Source organism: Peromyscus maniculatus, chromosome X (assembly GCF_049852395.1).
Source record: "Peromyscus maniculatus bairdii isolate BWxNUB_F1_BW_parent chromosome X, HU_Pman_BW_mat_3.1, whole genome shotgun sequence".
Classification (NCBI taxonomy): Eukaryota; Metazoa; Chordata; class Mammalia; order Rodentia; family Cricetidae; genus Peromyscus; species Peromyscus maniculatus.
Genome location: NC_134875.1, coordinates 48,617,445 through 48,634,095, shown reverse-complemented (window position 1 = coordinate 48,634,095; position 16,651 = coordinate 48,617,445). Strand labels below are relative to the sequence as shown.

General features: G+C 36.8%; 1 protein-coding gene across 1 annotated transcript in view; it reads right to left on the bottom strand.

Annotated features, from left to right (window-relative positions):
* Positions 1 to 16,651, bottom strand: part of Ammecr1 (AMMECR nuclear protein 1) — a 111,856-nt gene that overhangs the window by 45,635 nt on the left and 49,570 nt on the right. Inside the window, exon 2 of the mRNA XM_006970292.4 lies at positions 11,444 to 11,554. Coding sequence (XP_006970354.1) covers positions 11,444 to 11,554 — 111 coding nt within the window. The remainder of the gene's footprint in view (positions 1 to 11,443; positions 11,555 to 16,651) is intronic.

The window sequence follows — 16,651 nt, the reverse complement described above, 5'->3', positions numbered from 1 at the left end:
TTGATGGGAAATGTATGAACCCCATGAGTCAACATCAGAGCCTTGAGTAAAAAAGTGGCCTAAATGTTTGAGATTGAGAATCAGCTGAGGACATACTTGATAGTGTAGAACGACCTGTGAATACTGACTGGTGGTGTTTTGTTCAATGGTCACATTGTGTGTGTGTGTGTGTGTGTGTGTGTGTGTGTGTGTGTGTGTGTGTGTGGTGCATGTGTGTTTAAAGGATTTCATAAACAAAAGTGAGATGGTGACAGATTGTATTGTCATTGATTTATTTTTTAACGATGGTTCTGCCTTTTCATACAATAAGAACTGCTAATTCACATGTGCAAGAGATAAAAGAAAACTTCAATTCCTACAAGTATATTTAAATTTTTATTTGTTTATTATTCTTACTATTTAATTTCTGAAGTAGAAAAACAGCATAACCAGAACATGCTGATACTTTATATCAATATGCCTCTTAATTTTCACAAGAAACCTACCACATTGGTATCATCTCTATTTTACAACTGAAGAAAGTAAAATTCCATAAAAGTTCCTTAGCTTCTTTAATTTCACAAAGTTAAAGACTTGGGGTAACCAGCACCACAATGCAGCTACTGCTTACTCTAAAGCTCAGGCTCTTGATATGCTCACACAGCCTCTTTTCTTAAAAATTAAGCATCGAACCCCCGTAAATTAGGAGGCAAATATTGCTATTATCAAAAAGACTAACACCAGACTATTCTAAGTCATTTGAACTGAGACATATAGAGAGCAAGGGAGGCAAGTACATTGGTATCTGGGAGAAGATTAGTTGACAAAATGGCATGTGCAAAAGCGTTTAACAGGTTTAAAGGAAAACAAAGAAGCCAGGCGGGCTAAGGGCTAAGGCTAACTGGGGGGGTGGAATATGAAGAGCAAAGCAGAAGACTAGGAGCAGGGGAAGCAAGCAGAGCACTGGAACATTGTAGGATATTAATTTTACTCTGAGTAAAATGTAGACTTTATAATGAGATTGGCTTTTACTCTAGGCAAAGAGAGGTAGATGGAAATCTTGTCTCAGAGGGAGAGGTTAGCTAGGCCAGTGAGTGTCTGTGGCTACACTGGCTAATGGGTGAAGTGTGCTGTTCTGAGCAATAATAAAACCTCTGAAGTGGAAGAGGCAATTGCACAGGAGGGCACACAGTTTGAGACCACAGATAACCACTTTAGTGAGCTGCTACCTGAGGCACAGGAACATCTCCACCCACAACAGACCAGCACTTCAACCTGGAGCCTTTTAAGATGTACTTTGAAATGAGGAGCAATTGTACTTGATGGAGTTTTCACACTGGTAAATTTAATCTAGTCATCTTTTCCCACTGAAATACTTAGCAGTGGCAGCAGCGTACATCTACTATTCTCTGAGAGGACTCTCACTAATTCTAGCCACTACTCTCGACATTAAAGGTGGGGGACGCAGCGGAAGGGAAGTAATAAACAATTTGTTCCTGAGGTTTTGAGTGCAGGTTTTCTTTTCTTCCATAGTATTTTCAGGCTTGTTGAAGGCCAACCTATGTTCTCAGTTTTCCCTTATACTCCAAAGAGCTAAACACTTTCCCCCACAAAGCCATATTGACTCTCTTAAGAGAGCTTTTGAAAATAAATCACCAATTTTTAATATGTGCGCCTTTTCTTAGAGGGTCAAAGCAATTATTAACTCTTCCCAGGATGGCTCGGTGTTAGAAGTCTTAATGTGGCCTGTCTGATATCATGTTTGGATTTATACTTGACCGTGCACAAGCTCTGCCTCAGCTTTACCATGTCAACTCTGTGGAACAAACAAAGCGAACTGGCCCAAACTGGGCCTTGAACCAACGACCTTATTAGTAGCATAAGGCTAGCCTAGTGAATAGTTTATTCCTTTTCATCTGCAACTCTGCCCACTATTCCAAAGGCTTAGAATAGTTCTCTGGATCTAGCTAAGCAAATCAGGTCCTCTTATCTAGGGAGCAACAAAAGGTCAAAAGAATGTCTTGGGTTAAAAGCAGCCTGAAAAGTGGAAAGAAATCCTCTGCCCTGCCATTGCCAATGAAGCAGGTACAGTTGGAACCTTTTAACCCGACTTGTGGAACACAGAAAACAGGCCCGAGGAGAGCTGGGTATAGCAACAGGAGGTTGAGCTCTTAGCAATCCCTGTAATTAAAGCTTCTGGAGGATTTTCTATATGGATTTTTCTTAGTTTTTCTCTAAGGAAGGACACAAATTAGTATTTCAATGTGGAATGTTAAAAAAAAAGTGGGTGGTGGTGGAAATTGGGACAATAATATGCTAATCTCATTTAAATGACATTCCTACAGTGTGAACGTGGATATACAGGTTAATTCTGTGAGCTGAAGTAAGGTTATACAATTAATAAGACAGTGCTGGAGAGATGGCTTCCTGGCTAATAGTACTTGGTGCTCTTGCAAAGCACCTGGACTCGGCTCCCAGCACCCCCATGGTAGCTCACAACTGCCTATAATTCCAGTTCCAAAGGATCCAGTGCCTATTTCTGGTCTCCCCGGGCACCAGGCACACATGTGGTACACATGCATACATGCAGGCAAAACATTCATACACATAAAATAAAATACATAAATCTAAAAAAGCAATACATATGTTTTCTAATCACAACACCAATTATTAGGCTGCATTTTTATATTCTTCGTGTTACAGATTTTAAATATACTGAGAAGTGTGCTACATAATCTCTTTCCACATATATATGTATGTGAATACATGTATATAATTTATTTTGTTAACCAGCAGCAGTTCAAACAATGCAGCTCTTTGGTTCCCTCATTTTATAACCAGTATTTGTGATTTGTTTAAAAAAGCAGAAAAAAAATGTAAAACCATCTGGAAGTTGTTTCTAAGAAAAATATATTCTTGATGCAACATGAAAGGCTAACACAGTGTTTGGCCTTAGAAGGGCAACAAACTGTTATCAGCAATAAAAAGAGAATTTTCTTCCAGTGACGGCTACTTTGAATATACACATATGAAACACTTTACAGTCTGAGAGAGGGGCAAGGATCACAGAGAAAGACTTTCTTATTGCCTTTTAAGGAAATATTTTCAAAAGCATTTCTCAGGCTAAAAAAAAAAAAAACAAAAAAAAAACCCATAGCTAAAAATTTAATATGAAATTGCCACACCCAAACCTCAACATTCATTATTTTAAACCACTCAGATCACTAGCGACATCGCCCCTGCCCCCATCCCCAAATGTGGCAAAAGCATATATCGTTTGTGTCCGATTCTGGAATAATCACTTTGAGCTTACATCAACCTGATTATTTTATTCTTCCTGAATATCAAGACACAAATCTGTTTTCTGGTTGATTCAGGTCCTACTGACTTAAACACTTTAGACATTTACAAGTAGAACCAATATTTATCACTGAAATGTTCAGACCAAAAGAAATACGCTTTTAAAGCCAGCCATGGAGGCACAGGCCTGTAATTCCAGATACTCCAGAGACTGCGGCAGGAATATCATGAGTTTGAGGTTGGCCTGCATGCACAATAAGACTCTGTACCTCCCCCTAAAAAAAAAACCCAATATACATAGTAAGTACCTGAGTATAATTTTAAGCCTCATTTAATACAATAATGCCAGATAATATTTCTATTCTAACACTGCTTTATCAAGTCAATATTTCATCAAAAGAAATGATAAGTATCTCAGGATTCTTAGAAAAGGGGGTGGATATCAGCTTATACTACAACAAAACATGAATTAACTTTAATGTAGATGGATCAGAGAAAAATCTGTTAACTTCTGTCTTCATTTGTCAAACAACAGGCTTAATTCAAGTTGGTTCTAGATATTTTTAGTAGTAGTGTTTGTGTTTGCATGTGTGTGTGTGTGTGTACATACCTATATGTGCATATACACACTTTTTGAAATAAATTATTTAATTTTTAAAAATTTTATGTGTATGAGTGTTTTGTCTGCATATCTATCTGGTGCCTGTGGAGGCTAGAAGAGGACTTCTCTAGAACTGGATTTACAGATGATTGGGAGCCACCATGTAGAGGTTGGGAATTGAACCCGGGTCCTCTCTCTTGACTGCTGAGCCATCTCTCTAGCCCAATACACACACACACTTTTACAAGTTCTTTTATTCCAAAAGATTTTTCCATACGAAGTTCATTTCCCTTGCCAGTGTTGCTGAGAATGGTAATATATGCCATTAATCCCAGCTCTTAGGAGGCAGAGGCAAGCGGCTCTTTGTGAGTTCCAGATGAGCCTGTTCTACATACCACATTTCATGGTTGTCAAGGCCACATATTGAGATCTGGTCTCAAAGAAACAAACAAAAAAAATTAAATGTTATTAATCTCTTGAAATATCCAAAATCTTATAAGGTTACGTGGCTGGCAACAATTTGAATATATCCTTGTAGAAAAAAAAAACTCATGTACAATAATTTATACCCAGTAAAACAACTGGCTAGTTGAAATAATGTATGAATTGCATTAAATGTGTTTCAGTTTTATCACAATGCAAAGAATCTGTGTTCAACTTTTTTGTCTCTTTGGCAACAATCTATTCTGCCTAGTATTGTAATTATTTATTTATTTACCTTCTTTCTCCTATGATGTCATAAATTCCTAAGGCAAAACACAGACAGATTTCAGGAAGAATTATTTAAACCCGATTAAAAGGGAGAAATATCAGTATCAGGGGAGCAAACAGGTTCAGTTGCTAGACGTATGTATGAATCCAGTCAATTTCTTGTACTTCACTCTCTGCCTGTCAAACTCAAGAATCAAGAGGCCTGCCACTGAAAAAGCTCCGTGTGCAGCTTCCCTCACAGCTTTTCTACAGATGGTCCTTTCTGCCTTTCTGCCCTAAGGCTTTGTGCCTGTGGCACTTAATCAAAGCAGCAGGGGAATTCCAAGTGGAGACTCCAGAGATCTGAAAGATGTGATAGGGAATTAGAATCGGATACACTCAGTGCATTTAATTCCTATGGCAGGAGGTGCTACAGGAGTTCAGACAATTCTCTCTAATTCAGGAGCCATTAGCCATACTGGGAAGGGTTCGTGCGTTTTCCTTTCTCTTTCCACATTCTGCTGGCCAATGTTTCTGGCCACATCTCTGCACATTAGCACAAACTTGGGATAATGAAAAGGGTACATTAACCCAGCAGCTAAAATGAAGATCTCAGATTTCTGCAGCTAAGTTTCTTCATCATGCTTTTCTAAGGGTAATATTGAATAAAAAGCACATGACAATCTAGGTTCCAAATTGTACCTTAAGTTAAATACTTTATGAAATCTGAACAAATTTTCATTTGGTAATTGAGCTGAAATGACTACAGTAGCTGTAAGTTTTAGAACTTGGGCCATACTCCTTTTTGCAAAGAGTAAAGCATAGATTGTAAATTAAGGTAAGGTAATTATTTTTGCATTGTATTTCTAATAAATCTACTTTTCCCAAAGCATACTTGAGCCAGGAGTCTTGCCATAGACACTTACCAAAAATAGTCTGTCCTCAACATCTCAGGAATGAGCTGCCATGACAATAATGTACAGTCAGAAGTGACTCATTGATTTTTCATAAGAAAAATCAATCTGGGCGATGCTAACATAAGGACCAATATTACATGAAAAGGAAGAATAACTTGTTTAATTTAATTATTCACAATGAGCCATGTGTATTACTAAAATAATCAATCATGAGAATTAGCACATAATAGTCTATTATGTCTGAGTGGAAAAAACATAATCACGGTGCTTACAATGGCTGTAAACGCTACAAAAATGAGAGATTATGCTACCAAATACAAAAGAAAATTCAGTTTAGAACGCATCTAGTCACCTAGAAGTACCCAATCTGAATAAAACCTTTCAAAGAAAAGTAAAAAGCAAAGCTTGTTTGGAATTTTCAATATCTCAAACAATCTAATCAAAAGCAAACACATTTGTAATGTGCAAACAATCCCTTGCTTGCTTTTCTTGTTATTCAATTTCAGCACAGACACACATATGTACGTGTACACTCCAGTCGGGCGCACAGAATCAAAGAAAAGAAAACTCTAAATCAAAACAAACTCTTCTCTGCCTTTTATATGGTCACTCCATTTCTTGGAAAGAACTAAAGCTCCACTGCTAATTTCTCAGAATTCAGAGCACAACAAAAGCAGCGTAGTGAAGACTCCGGCTCCAGGTCTGGCCGGCCACAACCTACATAATGACTTCCCTGCTCAGAGGAGACTCTGTGGACAATGAAAGAGAGGAGAAAAAAGATAGTCATCTTCTAAGTGTGCTGACTGGCCACTTCCCTGTCCTCACAAAGTATCAGTCACTTCTGTATTCTAAAATACCACGCTATCATTATGAATTTATATAAAGAATTAGAGCTGTGCTCTCAAGAGCAATTTATAAGCCACCTTCATTGACTGAGATGATTGAATTCCTCTCTTAATCCTAATTCTCCTAAATACAAAAGTATGTTTTTAAGTAGCAAAAAAGAGAAGTCTTTTTATTGTCCAGCTTACAAAAGCTATACATCTACATAAATACTCTAAGTTATTGGTTTTGAAAATGGTAAATAATAGAGGCTACTCTTATTCACTGAGACAAAGGACTATTTCTACTTCAAAGTATAGGCACTGAAAAAAGAACTAACTCGTATACTTTACCATCAGCCTGTATTTTATGAATGTTTATCTGTGACTCTCAGCTCTACATCCTGCTTCTTGTTCACTAGAATCTTTCCTGCTTTTGTCTAAAAGAGCCTCCCAGGAGAAGGGAAAGGTGGTCTTCTTCAGAGTCCCATATTGTAATTGTCACAAGGTTTTCCGACTTTCTTTCTTTTTTTTTTAATTTTTCAAGACAGGGTTTCTCTGTGTAGCTTTGCGCCTTTCCTGGAACTCACTCTGTAGTCCAGGTTGGCCTCGAACTCACAGAGATTCACCTGCCTCTGCCTCCCGAGTGCTGGGATTAAAGGCATGCGCCACCACCGCCCAGCAGTTTTCAGACTTTCTAATTATGTATTCCTATAATTGGGAGAAAATCACCAATTTATAAAGTCTTATTTCAATCTAAAATAAATCAAAATTTCAATTAAGCAAACACTTTGATGATGAAAATCATCAATTAAAAACTTCATTTATGAATCAAAACTTAATCTAGGGTAGATGTTTCATTAAAAAAACTGGTAATTTTTAAAGAAATATTTTAAAAGATTAATGGACTATAAACAAGCTATGTGACTGTCATCTAAAAAACAGAGTATTCAGATATTTGCATGCCCATTTTCAATGCAGCATTATTATTATTATTATTATTATTATTATTATTATTATCCATGATAGCCCAAAGGTAGACACTAAGCAAAGAGAAGATGGAAAAGTTCTGGAGATAAACAGTGGTGATAGTTACACAACATCTCGAGATGTATTTAAGATCACAGAAGTGTACATTTAAAAATGATTAAAATGATAAAATATAATTTTATTTATTTAAATTTTTACTGGAATAAGACACGGTACAACTGAGTAGCATTCTGAAAACTGAATCTCTACCTAATCACAGATGAAGATAACAAATAAGTAGATATTCTAATTTTTTAACCCATTCTACCGCTCTTTGCTCCCTGGTCCATTAGTTTATCTGATTTTATTAGTTCATTTGAGTTACAGACTTTATGATGAAAACACCAGACTCCAAAAAAGAATCACTACTTGTTATGTTTAAATATTCTGAATTCTTCTTGAAGTCTAGACTATACAACCAAAAATTACAATTTCTTACCTCCAAGTAGTATTTTTATATAAGCATTTTCTTTTATATAATAAAAATTCAAACCAACTTTATTCATAATCTTCACTAGAATTTTTGAAGAATTATTGATCACCAACTCATTAAATTCATAGTAATCTTTTGAGTTCATTATTTTCATGATGAAGCTACAAATAAAATCAGAATAATAACTTGACTTCTGTTTATAAGGTCTTATTTTAATCTAACTTAATCAAAGTTTCCATTAAGGGAACATATGACAGAGAGTTGTGTATATATGTCACAATGAAAAATATGTTCTTTGCAGTCCATGGCCTAAATTTGAATCTGAGTTCTACCACTTACTAGAAGCATGGCTGAATAAATTATTCTCGAGTCTCCATTTCCTTACTAAAAATGTAGCTATCAATACCTAAGAGTTATTATGAGGAAGGCAGGCACAAAGCACCTCCCAGATGTCTAACACAGCACCAGCCTGACAACAGCATAGCTGTGGGAAACAGGTACTGCTGGAGGCAGGCCAGGATGCGAGAAGGGCCCCAGCACCTCACTGCTGAACCACTCCTGCCCGGGGATGGATGCTAGGGGCGGAGAAGCCATTGTCTTCTGTTGTGTACCCACTGGTGAGACCAGCAAGCTTCGATACACAGTTCCAAACTCACGGTCATCCAGACAACCCAGGTTAAACTCAGTGGGTCATAAACAAAACAGAGACATGGATGTGGGAAAGGGACCTGTAGGGAGGGTGGGGGTTGACAGTGACGAGAAAGAGATAAAAGAAAGTGGGGTAAGGATCAGGATGCATTATATAAGACTGTCAGATAAGCAATTTAATTAATCAAAAATTATTGCCTTTAAAAACCCTAATTGAAAATACATTTCTCTAGACACACATTGAAAGACACACACATACACAGAGAGGGAGGGAGGGAGGGAGGGAGGGAGGGAGGGAGGGAGGGAGAGAGAGAGAGAGAGAGAGAGAGAAAGAAAGAGAAAGAGAAAGAGAAAGAGAAAGAGAAAGAGAAAGAGAAAGAGAAAGAGAGGGGAGTAAGCACAAGGGACTGAAGAGCATTATTATATTAAAACTTCTAAATATGCATTAAAATGAATTAAAATATTGCTTAAATTTCATAACATTTCTTTTGTTTACATCTTTCAAATAACAAGATTTATAATATGTTAATTAGATTATATTGCACAGAAAAAACGGGAAACAAGCCAGATGCATGTATGTGTATATAGAAAACACAAAGTATATATGCATGCATTCCTTTGTAATGTGCTATATACAATTTAAGGAAGCTGTATAGAAATACAAGGAAAGGGTCGAAAAGTAAACAGGATATTCCCATCCACAGAGCACAATGCAATGAGAGTAAAAAGGTCCATAAATACAGGCAAATTTTAACTGTGTGAAAAACTCACTCAGTTCACATTATTGTCAAAAAATTCATAAGCTCAGAAAAGTTGGACATTCTCATCGCCTAGGCAAAAGAAGTTCCCCAAACAGGTTACTACTGCCACCACCACCCAAGACTTTTAAAGTATGCAATATCTGATAATGGAATTTCTTCCACAACTTCACTTCAAAGCACAAAGAACCTCGATACTATAAATAGCGTGTATCAACCTAAAGAAAAAAAAGCATACCTTATAACACTTGTAAAATTTCATCACAGGCTCATGTTTACAAAGTTGTATTCTTTGGAATCCTAGTGGCACAAGACACCGGAGTAGAAGGATAAAGAGGATCTGTAGTCTAGAAAATGCTGCATCATATAGTTTTCCAGATTTATAACAATACCTCCACACAAGGGCCTGAAACTTGCTGCAATCAAGGAGAGCTTTCTACATTTATCAACTGGTGCTGGTGTTTCCCAAGTTCACCTGGCACAGAACTCTTTCTCAGGAAATGTCAAGGAGCCAGTATGCCTCATAGCAAGTTACTTTGTAGAAAATGTAATAAATTATCCATTATATGTAGTCAACAAGCAATTTCATATGTATCTGTTTCCTCAAAAAGTAGCCACTTAAAGAATTTGATCTTCAAGTAAATCTTATTACATGTTTAAAATATTTATTTCAAGGGCAACATTTATAATCTTTAGTGAGTTGGAGTTCTTTTCAGAAGATAGGTAGATAGGTAAGTAGGTAGATAAATGTTAGAAAGAAAGGAAGGGAGGAGGGAGGGAGGGAGGGAGGGAGGGAGGGAGGGAGGGAGGGAGGAAGGAAGGAAGGAAGGAAGGAAGGAAAGAAAGAAAGAAAGAAAGAAAGAAAGAAAGAAAGAAAGAAAGAAAGAAAGAAAGAAAGAAAGAAAGAAAGAAAGAAAAGCAGACAGATGATTGGTATGATAGATAGATAGATAGATAGATAGATAGATAGATAGATAGATAAATAGATAGGTGGGTGGATGATAGAAAGATAGATAAGTAGATAGAAAGGTAGATAAATAGATACATAGATATATAGACTGATGATGGCTGGATGTAGAGATACAGATATTTGACTTCTCCCAAGCTTTGTGCTGTCTAATCAAGTCCAAGCACCCTGTTTCTCATAGTTGAGAAGAGACAACAATAGATACGCCCCCCCCCCCGCAAGCTATTGCATATTTTTTTCTTGCAATTCACTATGGATAGGGAAAAACCTTGCAGCTATGAGCTATTACATATCTTCAAACACAAGAATATTAAACTTAGTTTTTTTTATTAACTTGTGTTGTAAGTTTGAATTTACACAATTCTACAACAAGATATTTAACTGTCACATTAATCCTGCGGTAAAATAATGATTATTTCATTCTAACACCTATATTGAGTATATAGGAAAAAATACTTGAATTATTAGTTATGCAACTTCCCCCAAGTACCAATAGTTAGTTAGCAAGGACCAATTTCATATTGTACTAATACTGTGTGGATTACAACTATGTGTCAAATAGCCACACTAACACATGAACAAAACCAGGAAATACCTTTACTAACAGCTCATTACTTAAAGACATTTTCTTCTTATGAAATAATTTTGGAACACAACTTGCTAGAAGTTGTGTTTTTAAAAAAATTAGATGGCATGTTAGATAGCTTGTTGTGAGTAGAGAAATTAAGAGCAAAGTCTTAGTAAGTGTAATGGGGTGCTCATTACGTTCTCATTGTGTTAGAGGAAACAAAATAAACAAGCTACAGTGAACTTGAGGGTAAAGAGTGAATGGGAATGATTATGCTGCTGGGCTGTGATATCACTTTCTTCCTAGGATTTCTTTTCAAAATTTAAAGCACATAAAAGTGTAGCAAAATGCATAAATGAAGGAAAAAAACAACTCTTTTTGAAAGGTCTAAAGGGGAACCAGTAAAGGCTGTTAAGACAGAAATAATACTTTTGGTAACTCATGGACATTTAGTCATTCATTTTCAAGTTATATAAAATAAGCTGCCCACTGGAAAAAAAAGATCATATTCACAATCTATGGCAAGATATATGTCACCACAGCATTTTATATAATAATACACAGCAATAATACATTGTAAGAGAAGTTAACTGGATACCAAGAAAAAAACTAACAAGAAAGGAGAGAGGAATGTCAATAATTTAGTAAATGAAAACAAATTAAAGTGTTAGGTTCAAGTATTGTAAGATTTTTTTATAAGTAGACATAAATGAAACAAAAATTGGTCTTCACCTGGTAAGTGTGTACTCCCTGAGTCCTGAATGCAAATTCATGGCAGAAAAAGTACCTATGCATCCACGCAATCTTTTGTCTCGACCAATCTTCCATGTTACAAACAGTGGGCTGTAACAGAACATAAAATAGGGGAAATCAGTCAGTTGAACCAGCCAGCGTTTATTGAGTATATACCATATGCTAGGTTAGGTGACTGAGATATAAAGACCAAGGACAAGCCTTCAAGGGGCTCAAGGTTTAGCTCAGTAACAGTGTTTCGTACATTGTATTCAGTGTCTTCTATACATTAAGCACCAAAATTAATGTTTTCATGAAGTATTTTTGTTAATCCTCATCAACAATTCTTGCAGACTGAAGATATTAATTTCCTGTTTACAGACCAAACAGTAAAATAAACACTCAAACTTGGTAATGTTGAATACAAAGCTTTAACTCATCATTGATATCTGCCGGATTCCCTGTTTAAACCTAGGATCACTGACTGATTTGTAAGTCTGATTTAGAAAACTGGGAATGGGTAATCAACAACTTTAACAAGCACATTTTCTGAAAATACAGGGGCTATGAAACACTAAAAGGCAGTCATTGGTTTGTAGGAAGCCAGCACAGAGGCAGACACAGTCACAGGTAACTAACATAAGGCAGACAAAAACAAGCATTATAGGGGGCTGGAGAGATTGCTCAGTGGTTAAGAGACCTGGGTTCAATTCCCAGTACCCACATGGCAGCTCACAACTGTCTATATTCCAGTTCCAGGGAATTGGTCACCTTCACACTAATGCACATAAAACAAAGTGAAATGAATTTTGGAAAAAAAAACAAGCATTATAAACCATGCCCAAAATGCCATAATTTAAGCTACAGGGATAAGAAAACATTTCATCAGACCTGATAATCTTCAGTTTGCCCTAGTAAAATTAGGATGGTTTGGGTAGGTAAAGTGTGGCTGCAAACATTAACTAGCAAATATCCTTAAACAATTAAGTCTGAAAACAATTATGTTGTAATTGCAAATAATTTTATATAATCTATACATTTTAGGACATTCTGCAAAAATATAAATACACCGCAGGTAAGGTGGTCTGGATTACCATGAATATTCACAATAATAGAGGGATAATCTATTTCTGTTTTCTAAAATATTTACATTTATGGGGTTATACCATATTTTATATATTTCTCATTAATCAGCAGTGAGTTCAAAAAGAACATTCTCTCCTTAAAACGTTCTTCAGAAACAAGATAGTCCCTTAAAACAGTTTAATCATCCACCTCAAACATTTAAATTATGGCGAGTTCTGACAGATAGGCACAATGGCAGACTGGGTCCCAAATTAACCCCATAGACAAACCAGGACGCACCATGAAAAGTTCCCTTCTTCCACGAACTCAACGTTCAGTAGCACTGAAAAACATGACTGCAGTATCGAGGCAAAGATGACATTAAGGCGCCAGATGACCTACACTAAAGGTACTAAAGTAAAAACAAAAAGGACAGCCCAACTTTTCTGCTTTTTAGCTCTTATGTGCTAAATATAAATAACTTGAGATTATAATCATCCATTTGAAATTTTTCCTCTAAATGCTCTTGATTAGCAGTTCATAAGAAGACAAAAATTAGATGGGAATTACACTATCATGATCTCTTTTCATTACTCAGAGAAACACTAATATCAAAAGATTTATGCATTCTTCAGAATAAATTTCATCTCTTTATTTTTCCGTCTTCCAACTTAGTGTAGTCTACATCTGCAACAATTCCTATGGACAGCAAGATCATCAATCCTTTCTTAACCTCTGAGCCATCTCTCCATCCCCATCAATCCTTTCTAATCACACTGACTAGACAATATCCCTACATAAGGCAGGTCGTCTGACAGCTTTGACAGCTTCAGAGTGAAGTGAGTCATCCTGTAATCTATATAAAGCCATGTATCCAAAGTACCTTGACAACTTTTCAGTAACAGACCAACATTGTTTATTCTTATCTCCAGTGACTTAAGAAACTTAAAAGGTGAGAATTAATTCATTTCTTACCAAAACACTTGAAATGAAAGTCATTTAATAGTGTTATACTTTCAACTATTTACCCCACTAGAATACATACATATGTCATTCTTACAATAATGTAACATCTTTTCCAGTAAATACTTAAAATATATAGGATAAATAGAACTACACATACTGATCACTGTACTGAATGATCAAATATGTTGGAAGGGATTCAACCACATGGTAGGGGAAATTACATGCCATTTTTTATAATGCTATGCTCATTCTTTGGGGAATTGTTCATATATGGCTAAGGGTGCTACAGGACTGCATTTCTGCAAGGCAGCCTGGGAAGCAAAGGCACTTCACAATAACCCAGGGCATGGGGATGTAAAAAACTGCATAGGGAATGGGTTGTCTGATAACGGCCTTTAGAACTTGCTGTGGTCTCTTTCAGATTTAACATTCTTTGGATTTTTGACATTATTGAATATATGTTCTTAAGCGTCCTCATAACAGGCAAAATAGATGATGTAAAATTATTTATGTTATTTCCTATTCTTTCCCTACCATAACCAATATCCACTTTGGGAGTTAAGATTGCAGTAAAGCAGCTGTCAAAAATGGGAGGGAATGCCGACCCTACTAAGACAGATGTCTGAAGATGTAAGAAGTCAGACTTTTAGTAAACCGTATAAAGTTTTTCCATAATGTCTGGGTCTCACATTTGTCATTTACAAACGCACATCCAATATCTTTTATCTTTTAAAAAAAAGTATTCACAGACTTAAAAATAAAGTGTCTAAAAGCATCATTTAATAGGGAAAAAAGAATCTAGGCAGTTGAGCTTTTAAAGTGAATTGACACACAACCACTGAGCCCAAAAGATAGCATCATGTGCATAATAAGGACTCTGCACAGGGCAATGGCTGCAGGAACATTCAATGCATATTACCTAAAAATAGTAAAAACCTATTTTCACTCCAAACAGAGGAAAGGAATAGGTGATTTCATTCTTAAATATGGTACTAAAACATGTATGAGTCCGCCAAAGTACATAAGCTAAGCCATCAGCATAAGCAGAATCAGATCAAAGGAAGAAGGGGGCTGGAGCTTGCTGAGAGGAGCTAGTCAATGACAAGGGAAAAAGGAAAATAGTTCATAGTAAGGCAAAGATTGAATGGTTTTTGGAAAACGCTTTTGCCATATGGTTTAAGGCCACCTACATACATTGAAAAAAATACTACAAACTACAAGAAGGCTCAAAATGAGTTGAAATATTAATGGAAATATTTATCTGAGGGTAACCAGATGTAGCTTTTAAAGGAATTATCCTACTGCTGAACATTTTGTACCAGTATGTTCTGAGAAACAGTTGGAGAAAAGTAAACCCCATTTCCCCAAGCCTGTGCATAGAAACAGGAAACAGCCACCTAATCTAGGTGAATCCTCTCTGCCAACTGGCAGCCAATACTGTCAGATCAAAAGTGGCTCTCCGAAATGTAGCTGTTATGGAACAATAATGGAACACAGAGCAATATAAATCTGCACAGGATTCTCCCCGTTTCATGCCACTTCTAATGCCCTCTTCTGAGACAGTCTATTGATTTAAGCCACAACACATTAGAAATGTGTCTGTAGGACTGGAATACAATTACAGGAAACAATGAAAAAGATGTATTTACTTAACAATGGTGTCGCTCAAAGCCTTTCTTTCTGCAACAGCATAAAATGGGAAGTCTAAAACCACAGTCCGTGGTGAGCTTCTACTTCTCTCATTTAGAATGAAGCTTACCGGTAACAACATTAACACGATAATAGAAACCATACCTATTTGCTACAGGAATTCAACAAGATTATTTATTTCACAGAGAGATAAAAAGAACACGAGAGAAGCCTTGTATCTTAGTTTGTTTCTTACACCACCAAATAATGGCTGTCAAGTGTCCTTGGTCTCATCAGCAACTTAGCTCAAAAATCCAATTATGCTCATTATACCATGCAACTAAACTCCAGGATCTAGGAAGCTTAAGTAAAAACAAGAACGATGGCACCTTCTTTCCACCACCAAGCTAAGACATTTCTCTTCATATTTCAATGAAAGGAGGTTGTGTGTTTCCTTTCCAAGCTATATAAATTATAGTTTTCGTGAATACAAAATATGCCCGATATCATTACATTCTGCATTAGTCAGCACGGACTGCTGTAATAATTCTCCTAGGCTGGACAGCTTAAAGAAACTTTACTTATAGCTTTAGGAGCTCCAAATCGCATGATGCAGGTTATAATAGACTTGAGTTCTTAGAACCCTCGTCAGGCATAGAGAAAGCTACTTTGCCCTCACATGCCATTTTCTGTGTGCGTGGCAGGGCAGCATCTCTTGGGTAGGAAGTACAGCTGTCATGTAATTACCATGTAGGAAAATTCTATGCATACTACACAGTTAACCATGTAGACAGATGAGCAGAAGGGCCAGTCTCCTCCCATTCCTCCATCTCTTCTTCTAAGGAGTGAAAAGATTAGCTGAAAAGATGACAGGATGCAGTACAAATGGCAGACCATCTAGAGCAGTGGTTCTCAACCTTCCTGATGCTGTGACCCTTTAATACAGTTCCTCATGTTGTGGTGACCACCAACCATAACATTATTTTCATTGTTACTTTATAACTATAAATTTGCTAGTTATGAATTGTATTGTAAACATCTGTGGTTTCCAATGATCTCAGGTGATCCCTGTGAAAAGGTCGTTTGACCCCAACAGGACACAACCACAGATTGAGAATCACTGATCTAGAAAGACCAGCACCAATTTACAAGTTCTTATACTGTTCCTATTAGAAACCCACAGCAGTGGCGGCGCACGCCTTTAATCCCAGCACTCGGGAGGCAGAGCCAGGCGGATCGCTGTGAGTTCAAGGCCAGCCTGGGCTACCAAGTGAACTCCAGGAAAGGTGCAAAGCTACGCAGAGAAACCCTGTCTCGAACCCCCCCCCCAAAAAAAAGAAAGAAAGAAACCCACAGCAAAGCCTACTATTTAATCCTCAATGGCTTACCAACACCCTTTCTACCTCCCCCTTCCCCCCACCTTCTTATTTCATGTTCTCCTGTTATCGAGGCAGCCTTCATGAAATCCAGGTCTTTTGACTATTCTCTACAAATTGTCCATCAAATGAAATTTTCCACTTACCCTTGTTTAATGATTATTCAGCTAGG